At 43.0% G+C, this 14878-nt stretch overlaps 1 protein-coding gene across 3 annotated transcripts in view; it reads left to right on the top strand.

Moving 5' to 3' along the window:
* The window catches only part of ANKRD28 (ankyrin repeat domain 28), a 126708-nt gene extending 112241 nt beyond the window's left edge, over positions 1-14467 (top strand). For all 3 annotated transcript variants that reach the window (XM_068983851.1, XM_068983841.1, XM_068983832.1), the window contains exons 22-28: positions 2516-2603; positions 2691-2774; positions 3901-4046; positions 4667-4749; positions 5222-5304; positions 6252-6343; positions 12516-14467. In XM_068983851.1, the coding sequence (XP_068839952.1) occupies positions 2516-2603; positions 2691-2774; positions 3901-4046; positions 4667-4749; positions 5222-5304; positions 6252-6343; positions 12516-12802 (863 nt within the window). In that variant the 3' untranslated portion in view covers positions 12803-14467. The remainder of the gene's footprint in view (positions 1-2515; positions 2604-2690; positions 2775-3900; positions 4047-4666; positions 4750-5221; positions 5305-6251; positions 6344-12515) is intronic.
* The last annotated feature ends 411 nt before the right edge of the window (positions 14468-14878 follow it).

Below are 14878 nucleotides of genomic sequence, written 5' to 3'. Positions count from 1 at the left end.
TTTACATGATCTCATGTGTTCTTTCAAAAATTTATCAATTTTTTCTGATGCTTGTAAGCATCTTCAAAATATCCCTCTAAAACATGAGGAGACCAGTTTTCTCCTTCTTTGATAAACCAGGACACAAAGTGAAGTTTTTCAACTTAACATGATCCAGCGATGACTGCTGGCCCTAGGACTCCCCTTTAGCTGTCCACAGTCTGCTCAGGCGGTGACTCTCATATCTTTCCATTTCAGGACCTGTGGCTTATAGCTATTAATATTTACTGTATGGAACATTAGGACTGAAAAATTTAAGGATGTTTATTTTAAAATAATAATAAATCTATTACATGTTAATATAAATAGCATTTTTATGAAAAAATAACTATTTTTTTAAAAATACAGTAGCAAATTTCTTTGATGGCTTGTTTTAAGAAAATAGTTTATGGTCCCACCCTGGAGCTCCGAGACCACACCTTGAGAACTGCTATCCCAGGAAAATAGGAAACCCGCAAATCAGTACTGGACCATTGTCCTTCGCTACTTCTTGGCCATGAGCTAGCCTTTGGAGAGGGCGAGTTAAAGCAGGGTTTCTCAGCACTGTTGACACTGGGGGCCAGATAATGTTTACTCCTTTGTTGTAGCTGTCCTTTGCTTGCAAGAGGTTTAGCAGCAGCCCTGCCTTTCACCCACTAGATGCCACAGCACTTCGCTACCCCATCTCCAGTGTCATAAGCAGAAATGTCTCTAGATGTGACCAAGGTCCTCTGAGGGCTCAAATTGCTCCAGTTGAGAACCTCTAAATGAAAGAACTCACAGGTGATGGAACATAACCACAGGTTTCCTAAAACATACTTTCTTTTCCTGGTAGAAATGATTATAGTGTAACAATTAAATTGAACTGTTGTTTGAGAATGCTAGAGTAATTAGAAAAGAAATATAGCATCACTTTGTTAACCAAATATTAAGCCATGGAAGTAAATTAAGAGGCTCTTTAAGAATCTACTTTATTCCTAATGTGGATCCCAAATGACTGACAAGGTAGAAGCAACATTTAATTTTCCATCATTAATACAGCAGTGGGGGTACTTTTACTAAAACCCTGGCTTTGAAAATTGGGTTTAAGAAAATCTGAGGTTTGGGTTTTCCTGTTTTTAAAGTTGCTATTGAAAACTGTGGGCCTGGGGGCTTCCCTGGTGGCTCAGTGGTAAAGAACCCACTGCCAGTGCTGGAGACACGGGTCAGTCCCGGATGGAGAATGCTGCGGAGCCTGGGCTCTAGAGCCTGGAGCCGCCTGAAGCCCATGCTCTGCAGCAAGGGAAGCCACCACAGTGAGAAGCCTTAGCACCGCGACTGCAGAGTAGCCCCTGGTCTCTGCAACTAGAGAAGAGCCTGCACAGCAGTGAAGACCCAGCACAGCTGAGAATAAATGAAATTGTTGAAAAAAGTGTGGACCTGATACTTACTAGTAATCAGTAATTGCCCTTTAACCCAGCAGTATCATTTCCAGAAAATTGTTCTTGGAAATACAAAAGAAATGAATACTTTTCTCTTTAAGATCTGAACTATTTCATTTATAACATTGGTGATAATATCACAAAGAAAAACTAGCAGTCACCTTGAAATCCATAATTAGAGATTAAATCATTTATATACGTTCTGATACTGTGACGTTCTCCCAAACATTCAGCAATAGAATGTCTACATATGAAAAGACATATAGTGTTTTAAGTAAAAAACACGTTGTAGAATCTCCCAATTGCATAAAAATGAAAAAGTGTGCGTTTATGTGCATGCAGTTGCATGTGCCCGAACACGTTCTGGAGCTGTAAGGCAGTAGGTCTGGAGAGTAGAGCTGGGAGCGGGGACAGGGACACGTTCTTTTTTTTCCTCTAAGCACTTCTGTAAAATAATACCATTAGCTCATTCCTATAACCAGAAAATATTTCAATTCTGAAGTTAATTATGCTGCATAAATAGTTGTTCCCTGGTTGCTTACTAGTAAAGAACCTGCCTGCCAATGCAGAAGCGCAGGTTCAACCCCTGGATCGGTAAGATCCCCTGAGAAGGAAAGGGCAACCCATGCCAGTATTGTTGTTGCTTGGAAAATCCCATGACAGAGAAGCCTGGTGGGCTACAATCCATGGGCTCGCAGAGAGTCAGACGTGACTTAGCTACTAAAACAACAATGTGACATAAATATATATTATTTTGAAAGTTACACTATTATATGTAAATAGGTCATTTCAAGAAATAATGCCCAAATAACTCTTAATTGGTCACCATGGAAAAAGTGAGACTAATTTTTGTCTCCCACAAAGTAAATATTTGTCATGTCAATAATTAACTGCTGAAGTTGTACTTTGGATTTCAAAGTGCCGAAAACTGTGATGTTTAATGGGTTCAGTGAACTGAACTGACTACTTGTAATCCATGTAAAGCCTTTTTTTAATCTGTTGGGATATGTGGATACGTATGGACACCTCAGTATCTTCTTGGGATTTTAATATCTGATTCCCATTTACTTACCTAGGTCATGAGACATGTGTAGAACTCCTTTTAGAACAAGACGTTTTCCAGAAAACGGAAGGAAATGCTTTCAGTCCGTTGCATTGTGCTGTGTAAGTAACGGCAGAACGATTCAGGTTTTATTTGAATATTTAAGAAATAAAGCATAGCTTTGAGTGACCACCTTGTTACCTTCACAGAATAAATGACAACGAAGGTGCTGCTGAGATGTTAATTGATACGTTAGGCTCCAGCATTGTGAACGCCACAGATTCAAAAGGAAGGTAGGAATTCAACCATGTAGAAAATTTCATTCGTTATTAGATTAATTTGGGAGAATTTAAAGAAACCCCATTATTACCTAAAGGTTGGTTTTATATTTACAAGTATAAATTGTTACAAAATCTTAATTATATTCTTACTATAAAAGGCTTTTCTACCTTGACCAGGAAAACTGGCTAAAGATTTCCCTTTGTTAAAAACATACGTTCTTGTTGGGCTTCCCAGGTGGCATGCATGATAAAGAACCCGCCTGCCAATGCAGGAGATGGAAGAGACTCTTGTCAGGGTCAGGAAGATCCCCTGGAGGAGGAAACGGCAGCCCACTCCAGTATTCTTGCCTGGAGACTCCCGTAGACAGAGGAGCCTGGTGGGCCGCAGTCCATAGAGTTGCAAAAAGTCAAACATGACTGAAGCAACTTAGCATGTGCTCGTTACCCAAAGACTCTCTGTTGTTGTTGTTTATTTTTTGTTTGGCTCTGTTGAGCCCTAATTGTGACACTCCAGGTTTTTTGTTTTGACTGAAGGACTCTAGTTGTAGTACACAGCCTCGGGAGTGTGTGAACTCAGTAATTGTGGCACACAGGCTCAGTGGGATCTTAGCTCCTCCACCAGGGGTCGAACTCATCCCCTGCATTGCAAGGCAGATTCTTTCTTTTTTTTAATGTGTTTGGTTGTGTTGGGTCTCAGCACACAGGCCCCGTGGCATGTGGGATCTTAGTTTGTGAACCAGGAATCGAACCTGTGTTGCCTGCATTGCAACATGGATTCTTAACCACTGGACCACCAGGGAGTCCCCATAAAGACTTTTTAAATAGTTAACAGATTTCTAATTACAAAAAGTCTAACAGTTGTAATAGATGACAGTATTTGGGGCCGGATTTGTTTCTTTCAAAGTTTCCTTTAATAATGTAATTTTTTTGGCAGTTTCATAATTTACCCTTATTTATATTAGTTTACCTAAACAATAGTTATCAAAAATACAAATTTTTGTGGCAGGAATTAGTAAGCCTATTTGTATCTGGACAATGGTTTTATAGCCTGGTATGAAAATCCTTGAAAGTTGCTTGTCATAAATTGAGAATATACATGTACAGATTTAGCCCAGTCTTTACATTTCTTTGTGGGCAGAACCCCTCTCCATGCAGCCGCCTTCACAGACCATGTGGAGTGTCTGCAGCTTCTGCTCAGCCATAATGCTCATGTGAACTCTGTGGACTCCTCTGGGAAAACACCTCTCATGATGGCTGCAGAAAACGGACAGACAAACACAGTTGGTAAAGAAACCGCTTGAGGCTTTTATTGTTCTAAGTGTGAATATTGCTTACGTACAATATAGCTTCCATCTGACTCTGGTTCATTGAATTTTCCATTCATTACCTCACCATTCCTGAGATTTGAAACCTTTTACCTGCCTACACTCGTGTTTTCTTTTAGGCCCACAGAATTTTCACTTGCCCTCATGTTAGCAGGCAGTGTTAGGATGGTCAAGAAACCTGACTCTGGAGTCAGACTGAATGTGAGTCCTGGATCTGCCAACTGAGTGGCCTCATGCCTCAGTGTTTCCATCCGTACAGTGACAAAAATAACAGTACCTACTTCATAGGGTTGTTTTGAGAGGTAAATGAGTTACTGTAAATCTAGAGTGCTTAAAACAGTCTGAAATGTAGTAAGCACTCACAGAATGAATGTCAGCTGCTGCTGTTCTTGTCTGTTCCTTATACAACACACACATATGAGAATATAATATAGGCCTTTATATCGCAATGTGTTTTTGCACTTACATTTTTGCCAGAGGGATATTTTTCCTTTCTGTCTTCATTTCTCTACAGTGAGTTATTAGTAATCTGAAGTGTATGTTCATATACAAAAGAGTTGATACAATTTTTCCTCCCAGAGATGCTGGTTAGCAGTGCTAGTGCAGATCTGACTTTACAAGATAACAGTAAAAACACCGCCCTCCATTTGGCTTGCAGTAAGGTAAGTACACATCTTAACAATATTTTTTGATTGTTAATATCAACAGTGGCATTTAAGGTTTTTCCACTTAACTAAAATGAACAGAGCTAGGGACCAAACCTAATAATCACTGGCATCAGATTTCTTGGGAAAAAAATTACTTACGTGTGAAGCACCATGGTATATGAAATTTCTGGTAAGCCAAGTAAGTTTTGGACCACAGGCTTAAATGTAATTATTGTCTTTCTCTAATCTCTCTAATCTTAAATATTCTTGTCCTCTTCTATAACCCCATTACACCAATTCATGTTTGGATGTATATTTAAGACATTAGCTAAGAAAATGCATAGCATATTAATGGTGGTATGTACACACACACACACACACACATATATATATATATATAATATGGACAACAACTGGGGTGTATTGAATGTATAAAGTTATCTTTGATGGTGCCGAAGTATTTAAGAGTTATTTGTCATAATTTTAGGGTCATGAAACTAGTGCCTTGTTAATACTGGAAAAGATAACAGATAGAAACCTCATCAATGCAACCAATGCAGCTTTGCAAACGTGAGTACTTCCAGGGTCTAGCATGAACCTTGTGGCCTTTCATTATAAAAGTGATTAATGGAATTCTTTTCTAATATGATTGGAATCAGTCTGTCACAGAAGCAATTAAAAAATAAAAAACAGTTCTTATAATTGACAGAACTCATTTCTAAAACCATCATAATTAAAAGATACTATTTTAAAAGTTTTTGAATTGAAACCCTTATTCTTGAAAATAATAGGTCGTTTGTCAGTCCAGTTTTATGGTGGAAAGTAATACTATTCTTTTTGTTTTATGGCAACCAACTGGAATAATACACTTAACAAATGAGGCAAAAAGTTTTATACGTGTCTGTAGCTAGAGAGATTTCAGAAGTAATCAGGGTCTTAATGTGAGCCGCCAGTCCTGGGTGACTGCCTAAATCCTGGCCCAGCGTCTCCCGTTGTTGCTCACGATTTTCATTTGCTGTTCTGCTTTGAGACTTAGTAAAGAGAAGACTGTTACAACAGTGTTCCCACTCAGGTCTCAGTCGGATCCCTTCAGGGTCCAGAGTGAGCCATGGAGCCTGTAAACCGCTTTCAAAGCCTGCTGGCACTTGGGCTGTTGCAGGGTACACTTTTTGTTGTTTAATACGTGTGTTTGCCAACCACATTTCTTAAAACGACTTAAGAATGCGGTTTAGTTAGTAAACCTTTCTGAACGTTGGTCTTGAAGGAAGGTGGCACGAGGGTCTGGAAGAAGTGGGAGCTGCTGATGGCCGGTGCTGGGTGCAGCGCTGACAGGCGCTCTGGGTCCTGGCTCTCCTGGCCTCGCTCCCCTCGTCACTGCCGTTGGGACCAAGGGCCTCTGGTCATCTGTGGGTCTCCATAGCCTAGCATAAATGGCCTTCAGCAACCAGGGTAGAGAGTGAGCACACACATGCGTGGGCCTGCACACATGGATGTGTACGCGTATTTTTTCTCTCCAGACCTCTGCATGTTGCTGCCCGAAACGGGCTGACAATGGTGGTTCAGGAACTCCTGGGGAAAGGGGCAAGTGTGCTTGCGGTCGATGAGAACGGTGAGTAGCGTCTGCTTCCTCTTTCCCTGACCTGTTAGAGGCGTTGGCCTTTCAGTGATCCATACTTGAAGGAAAGGAGACTTGGGGATTTTTTATTGGTCAGAGAGGAGAGCTGGAGTTAATACTGACTAGGGCTTACCTTGGACTTCCCTGGTGGCTCAGAAGGTAAAGCGTCTGTCTACAATGTGAGAGACCTGGATTCAATCCCTGGGTTAGGGAGATTCCCTGGAGAAGGAAATGGCAACCCACTCCAGTACTCTTGCCTTGAAAATCCTGTGGATGGAGGAGCTTGGTGCAGGCTACTGTCCATGGGGTCGCAAAGAGTTGGGCACGACTGAGCGACTTCACTTTCTTTCTAGGGCTTACCTTGTGCAAAGGGAACAAGGGCAGGAGAAACAGGGAAAGCCCATCTAACAGGTAAACTCCTGAGTTTCATGTATCTGTTAAATCAGAGTTGTGTTTGCCTGCTCAGTCACTCAGTCGAGTCCAACTCTTTGCGACCCCATGGACTATAGCCCACCAGGCTCCTCTGTCCATGGGATTTTCCAGGGGTTGCCATTTCCTCCTCCAGGGGATCTTCCTGACCCAGGGATCGAACCTGGGTCTCCTGCATTGGCAGGCAGATTCTCTTTACCAGCTGTACCAGCTGGGAACCCCAAATCAGAGTTAGGGTTTATTAACTTTGGTTTGGTGATACCACCTTTGTTATATTAGTGTTCAAAGAATTTGTTCTTTCGGCAAACATTTATCAAGGCCCTTACTCGAATGCCAGGCTTTATCAGAATCTAGTCTTCCCACCCATGTGCTGGGTGCTGTCCTCTTTGCCTGCCTGAGGCAGTCACTGTGGCATCTCTTTTCTTTGTGTCCTATAATAATGGCTTTTATAGGATCTCTCTCGTCATAGCACACCTTTCATTACTCCCTCTGCTCCTGCTGCGGCTGTATTTCCCTGTCCCCCTTTGCAGCTCAGTTACTCAGGAGCCATTTCTCCCTCTGTCTCCAGTTCTTCTCCTTTTTCTTTCTCCCTTAAGTCCCCTCTGGTCAGACCTTCACCCCCACCACACTACAGCACTGTGTTCAGCAAGACCACCAGTGACCTCCACAGTGTTAGGAATCAACTCTGCTTTGACTTGACATACAGAATTCGACACAACCGATTCTTCCTTCCTTAGGAATAGGCTTTTAATGTGGAATTTAAAGTGTATGTGAAATACCAGATGTGAAGGTTGCAGTCTGCCTTAGCTAGTGTCTGATGCTCCCCCAGGTAGTCTCCACACTTGCATTTGCAGCACGCTGTTCCCTTGACCAGCAGATGCAGATCCCTTACGGCAGGATAAGGCGGAGGGTCAGACAGGATGCATATGATGATGTTTATTACAGTGTCCTTCTTAGGGATGTTCTTCTTTCACAGATATCTGGTTCCTTGAATTAGTGACTGGATGAGGGTTTCTAACCTCTTATTTTGTTGTTAAATAACTATATTTACTGGAACTGAAATATCAATAACCTCAGATATGCAGATGACACCACCCTTATGGCAGAAAGTGAAGAGGAACTAAAGAGCCTCTTGAAGAGGGCAAAAGAAGAGAGTGAAAAAGCTGGCTTAAAACTCAACATTCAAAAAACTTAAGATCATGGCATCCAGTCCCATCACTTCATGGCAAATAGATGGGGGGAAAGTGGGAACAGTGACAGGCTTTATTTTCTTGGGCTCCAAAATCACTACAGATGGTGACTGCAGCCATGAAGTTAAAAGACACTTGCTCCTTGAACGGAAAGCTATGACAAACCTGGAGAACATATTAGAAAGCAGAGACATCACTTTGCCAACAAAGATCTATATAGTTACAGCTATGGTTTTTTTCTAGCGATCATGTACAGATGTGAGAGTCAAACCATGAAGAAGGCTGAGCACCCAAGAACTGACACTTTCAAACTGTGGTGCTGAAAAAGATTGTTGAGAGTCCCTTGGACAGCAGGGAGATCAAACCAGTCAATCCTAAAGAAAATCAACCCTGAATATTCACTGGAAGGACTGATGCTGAAGCTGAAGCTCCAATACTTTGCCCTCCTGATACAAAGTGCCAACTCACTGGAAAAGACCCTGATTGGGAAAGACTGAGGGCAAAAGGAGAAGGGGGTGACAGAGGATGAGTTGGTTGGATGGCATCACTGAATGGACATGAGTTTGAGCAAACTCAGGCAGACAGTGAAGGAGTGGGAAGCCTGGTGTGCTGCAGTTCATGGGGTTGCAGAGAGCTGGCCACAGCCTCGGGACTGAACAACAACACTACCTACATTCACTCTCTGGGCGACTTCCTCCAGTTCCGGGGTTCCAAACACTGCATCTGTGCTGAGAATGTGTAACTTTATGTCTCCAGCTGCCTGGCTGACAGCGTATCCTGTGAATGTGTAATGCACAGGTCCAGAACTGGACTGCTGGCCCTCTCTGCCCACTGCCAAGCCTGCTCTCTGCACAGCCATACTTGGCTCAGCTGATGACCATTCCCATCCTTGCGATTGCTCCTTGACCCCCCTCATACCCAGGGCACAATTCACCAGCATCTACTATTGATCTACCTCCAAAGTATATTCAAGTATATCCACTTTCCCCGTCTACTAGCACCCTTGGCCAGGATCCTTTTAAAATGCGTGGGAAGGGGCTTCCCTGGTGGCTCAGTGATAAAGAAACTGCCTGCCAGTGCAGGAGACATGGGTTCGGTCCCTGGTCCGAGAAGATCCAACATGCCATGGAGCAACTAAGTCCATGTGCCCACAACCACTGAGCCCATGCTGTAGAGCCCGCAAGCCGCAACTGCTGACGCCTGGGTGCTGTAGGCCTGCGCTGCACAGTGAGAGCAGCCACCACGGGGAGAAGCCCAGCACTGAAGCCAGAGAAGCGTGTGGGGAGCTGCCGCTCCTCCGCACCTCAGTTTACTGATAGTCCTTGGACGAGCTCTCGGGGCCGACCGGGTCAGCTCGCTCTGTGACCACTCCCGCTTGTCTCCCGGTCCTCCCCCCTTGTCCAGTTCTGCCACGCCGGCTCCTCACACCATGTACGTGATGCTGGACGTGCATCATCATCTTTCTTCCGGCCTCCACACTCTGCCCCCAGTGATCTTTGACTAAACCCTTCACCTGTTTCCAGTCTTAGCTAAGTGTCATCTATTCAGTGAATCCTGTCCCGACTGCCCTTCTTATACCACAGCCTGCTGATCACCCCCATCGCATTCTCAGTTCTTATTACGCTGCTCTATTCCTTCCTTTTCCTTCTTTCCACAGAGCGTATCTTCTAACCTACGAGGCAGGAGTCTGTGCACACAGATCTGTTCTGAGTGGTTAGAAGAGCCCCTGGCCACATCGAGCTCCGCGGGTGTGTGTAGGTGATGGTGTGCTGAGCAGTGTGCTGAGTCCTTCAGACTCTGTAGCGTCCAGGACAGCCTACTGCCTTGAACAACAATGAGAACAAATAGGCTGTCAGAAGGCCCTTGAAGCAGTTCAGTTAGAATAAACCTAGAATGCCGTGAGAGATATCAGGGAAGGTATCCCCCCCAAAGTGCCTTCTGAGCCAGAATCCAAAGGACAAGTAAAACTATGGGAGAAAACTTTCAAAGCTGAGAGAGTGGCATATTTAATAGAGACACAGCGCAGGGCAGCGTAGTACTGAGTTACACCACACCAGAGTCTCTTAGGTCAAGTGGCAAAGGATCTTTGTGTCAGGGAGACCAAAGCTAGTCTGAAAGGGAGCCAGTCTAGACTAGGTAACAGGTTCCCAGTCAGGGCGGGAGGAGGGCGTGGGCAGAATTACAGCAGAGATGTTGCAGATGAAAGTGCATTGATGTTTCTTCCCTCCCCAGGCTCCAGTGAATCCCATCAAAAGGGCATTCGTTGGAGCCTGGGGAGGGAAGACGTGGCCTGCAGTCTGGCATGGAGTGATGTGGGCAGGGGAGGGGAGGCCATTGTTTAAGATGAGAATGTAGGAGGAAGAGCTGGGTTCACTTGGGAACATGAGAAAAGCTCACTGGCAGCTCCAGGTGAGTAACTGGATATAGACAGATGGACATGGAGCCCAGAGTCAGCAAGATCCAGGTTGGACACAGAGATTTGGGAGTCGTTAGTTTAATATAGTCAAGAAATCCATAGAAGTGAGTGGTACCACCCACTAAGATAAGTTCAGTCTCACCTAATTTAAAAGAAACTTTCACTGTCAGCAAATTACATTTCTGGAAATAAGCAATATAGATTAAAATGAAGAGCCTAATTGCTAACCTATAGAAGATTTTTGGTCACATTATGAGGCTGTACATCAAATAGCCAATAGACGGTCTTTGTTGGTCATTTTCAAGGTTTTATATTGCTTTTCCATATGGAAAGGATAATAAACAGATGACCGTGGAGGTCGCCTGTGACCTGATGTCTTCTTGCATACTTTCTAATTCTGCCCACGCCCTCCTCCCGCCCTGACTGGGAACCTGTTACCTAGTCTAGACTGGCTCCCTTTCAGACTAGCTTTGGTCTCCCTGACACAAAGATCCTTTGCCACTTGACCTAAGAGACTCTGGTGTGGTGTAACTCACACCAGAGTTATGAGATAGTCATCAGGGTCCAAAGGTGGCAAGTCATAGTAAGTACTCATCTTATTTTGTAATCAGTTCTAACCTTCAGATTAATGATCCAGTTATAAATTGCTCCAGTAACAAGAGAGGGTGGTGATTGAATTAGACTCTGTGTTCACTGTCTTCTCTCCTGCCCCAGCCAAAGTGGCTCCAGTTTGTTGCCAGATACTTTGTGGTGGTGGTGGTGGTGGTGTTCAGTCGCTAGGACTCTCTGCGACCTCATGGACTGCAGCACAGTAGATGCCTCTGCCCACCACTGTCTCCCAGAGTTTGCTCAAATTCATGTCCGCCCTCTGCCACCCCTTCTACTCTTGCCTTCAGTCTTCTCAGCATCAGGGTCTTTTCTAGCAAGTCAGCTCTTCACATCAGGTGGCCAAAGTACTGGGGCTTCAGCTTTAGCATCAGTCCGTCCAATGAATATTTGGGGTTGGTTTTCCTTTAGGACTGACTGGTTTGATGTCCTTGCTGTCCAAGGGGCTCTCAAGAGTCTTGTCCAGCACCACAGTTTGAGAGCATCAATTCTTCAGCAGTCAACCTTCTTTATTGCTCAGCTCTCTTTATGGTACATGACTACTGTAAGAACCATAGCTTTGACTGGACGGACCCTGTGATGTCTCTGCTTTTCAACACACTGTCTAGGTTTGTCATAGCTTTCCTCCCAAGGCACAAGCGTCTTTGACTTTCATGGCTGCAGTGACCATTCTCAGGGATTTTGAAGCCCAAGAAACTAGTCTGTCACTGTTCTACTTTCCCCCATCTGTTTGCCATGATGGGACTGGATGCCATGATCTTCGTTTTCTGAATGTTGAGTTTTAAGCCAGGTTTTCCTCTTTCACTCTCATCAAGAGGCTCTTTAGTTTCTCTTCACTTTCTGCCATTTGGTTGGTGTCATCTGCATATCTGAGGTTGTTGATATTTCTCATGTCAGTCTTGATTCCAGCTTTTGATTCATCCAGCCCAGCATTTAAAGTCAGTCTTCTGCTGAAGAAGGGAACATATACAGAGGAAACATTTGTTTGATTTAGGAGCTTTAAACCTGTTTATGGTTTTCTCAGTGGACTATGACCCCAAAAGAAGTTAAATGGTGGCCATGTGTTTTCACTGAACTGCATATTTTGAGCACCAGCTCAGAGCCTCGTTCACAAATCTGTGCACATTTAGGTTTCTCAGCATGTAAGCCCTTCCTTACAGAACTACAAATTAATGGTAAAACTCCCCCACCATTCTGAATGAAGTTTTACCAGACTTTCCCCCCTTAGTCTAGCCTGATAGCATCTGGATGGACGCAGGTAAGTTATGAGATAGTGGCGGAATCATCCATCTGGGACCTCAGATTCCTCTGTAGTCTGTTAGGTCTCCTCCCACCCTAGGTTTCTGTGACTTTCTTCTTTTACTCTTTATTACAAAGTTCTGAGTCATTCTAATTAAGGCAGCTTATTATATAAGCCAAGTAATTTAAAATATGTCTGAGGTTGAAGACCAGGGTAGGTTTACTGCCTTTCTTTAGTGAAATGAGTCTCAGGATGAGTGATTTTTAAATTTGTTTTTAATTCCAGGCTATACCCCAGCTTTGGCCTGTGCTCCCAACAAGGATGTGGCAGACTGCCTCGCTCTCATTCTGGCCACCATGATGCCTATCTCGTCAAGTAGCCCTTTATCATCCCTGACATTCAATGCCATTAACCGTTACACCAACACCTCGAAAACTGTCAGCTTTGAAGCCTTGCCCATCATGAGAAATGAACCTAGCTCCTACTGTAGCTTCAACAACATCGGCGGGGAGCAGGAGTACCTATACACGGATGTGGACGAGCTCAACGACTCTGATTCAGAGACCTACTGACAGGCTGAGCCAGAGACCCGGGGAGGCTTCACATCACACTGTGCTTTTCAGGAAAGAGGCACTTTCTTACTCACATACAAGTGCAACCTAAGAGAGAGCAGAGTGCGCAAACAGAAGAAATACAAGCTCATTAGGAAGGAGAGTTGTGAAGGCACGTCTTACGAGAGGACCTTCTAGGGTCTTGAAGCAGACGTGAGCAGAGGACCCTTGATGGCACAGAGCCTTGTGAAGCTGTGGACTTCGGGTTTGCAGTGCCGGGGATTATGTGGGACACTGCACCCTAATCTGCTCACACAGGCAACACTATCGTGAAAGAAGAGATAAGGACACCAGATTTCAATTTAATCAATAAAACTGCAACTAAATTTAAGGGCAATAAAAGTTTGGTACAATAGGCATGATGTGCACAGCAAATTGCCAAAGGACCAAATAACTCGGGTTTTAGTAGAGCACCACTTTGCGGAGACTGGAGCGGGTGAAACCAGACATTATCTAAACCAAACTTCAATATTTCGGAAAATGAAGCTGAGATTTGGTTTTCAATGTTGATTTTTTTTTTAAAAGAAACATCTGAAAGCCTTCTAATATGTATTAAACCATGAGAGAAAGCAGATGTATTTTTACATTTTTTTTCCTTTTACATAAAAATTTTAAAATTCCAACTTTTATAATATTAGAATTGAAAACCAGCTGACTGGGTGCAGTCAGGGTGCAAATATTTGTGATGTAGACACATGATAGATTGGGGTCAGGCTGTTGGTTGCCAGGTTTTGAATGGTTTAGGTTTAAAACTGAACTATTTTTGTTCGAAAATGTAAAGGATTTCCTCAAAGAAGGAAATTTCATAAAATCAGGAAGTGAATGATTTTCACCCTGTTGCAGCCAAGTGGTCCTGGGGAGTGGCGTTTTCAGCCTCACTACTTTGGATGGTACACTTTCGTCACCTTTGTGTCACCCCCGTGCCTCCCAGTGGGTTAGGGTATTTTTGTTGTCATTGTTTAGTGAAGAATCAAAAAGAAAACTCCCTTGCTACTCATAAGTTAACATTGTCAGGTCTCTTGGAAGGCATTTCTGTACTGGGCAAGGTTTAAAATACTAAAGCCTTTAGGTCTTATTCACATTTAAAGTAGCATGTTTATAACATGCTACTGTTTAGGGAAAGAAGCAACTGCCAACCAGATTGGAAGACTGCCTTTCAGATAACAAAAAGGGGGGTGGAAGGCTGATGTTAGGCTTTAAACGGCAGTTTATATGGGCCTGCTTTTACTGTAAGCCCTTCCCAGTGAAAATGATTTCGCTTACGTAGGGGGTCTTCCAGCTCGGGGTAGAGTTCCATAAATTTTCACAAAGTGATTCCCAATTTCATTTTATTCTTTTTGTATCGTGAAACTGGAAACTTTATGACATTGTAAATTATCAGCTGGTTTTTCTGAATATAAAGTGTGAAAACACAGAACAGTATTTTGATCTATTTGATAATTTTGTGGGTTTTTGAAGAAATTAATGAGCATGTAAATAGAAATAGTGACTGCTTGAATATTGTATTTACTTGCACTCTTTCAGTACATCAAGATTCCTGTATATTTTAGAGTATAATAAAACACAGATGTGAGTTGTATTTAATGCATAATGTATTTGTATCTGTGCATATTACTTAAAGATCTATAAAGTTTCTAGGGCATTGACTACTAGATTTTAAGCATTTTTTCTAAAATATTTACAGAAATTATAAATGTAATTGTCCATCTTTTCTTTATAGTATAAAGAAGTCATAATGGACCCTTCCTAATTATTAGTGGCAGGAAGGTGTTATATGCATTTTAAAGACAGCAGACTTCGTTTTCTTTTGTACCTTTTGAAAAAAAAGAAAAAAACTCAAGAGGATTCTAAAAGTATACATATGTGTACTTTCTCTTTCCTTTTAGGAATTCTCTTCTGAATTCCCTGAGGGAATTTCCTAGAGTCTCAGAATTGAAAGAGACCTGAGGTTCATCCAGTCTAGCCTCTTAACAAATGCAGGAGCCCCTTCTACCAGGGTGATCCTTCCACCTTGAACACTTCCAGTGACTCTACCTC

Source organism: Capricornis sumatraensis, chromosome 1 (genome assembly GCF_032405125.1).
Source record: "Capricornis sumatraensis isolate serow.1 chromosome 1, serow.2, whole genome shotgun sequence".
Lineage (NCBI taxonomy): Eukaryota > Metazoa > Chordata > Mammalia > Artiodactyla > Bovidae > Capricornis > Capricornis sumatraensis.
The sequence above is the reverse complement of the archived record's forward strand: the minus strand, read 5'-3'. Positions and strand labels throughout refer to the sequence as shown.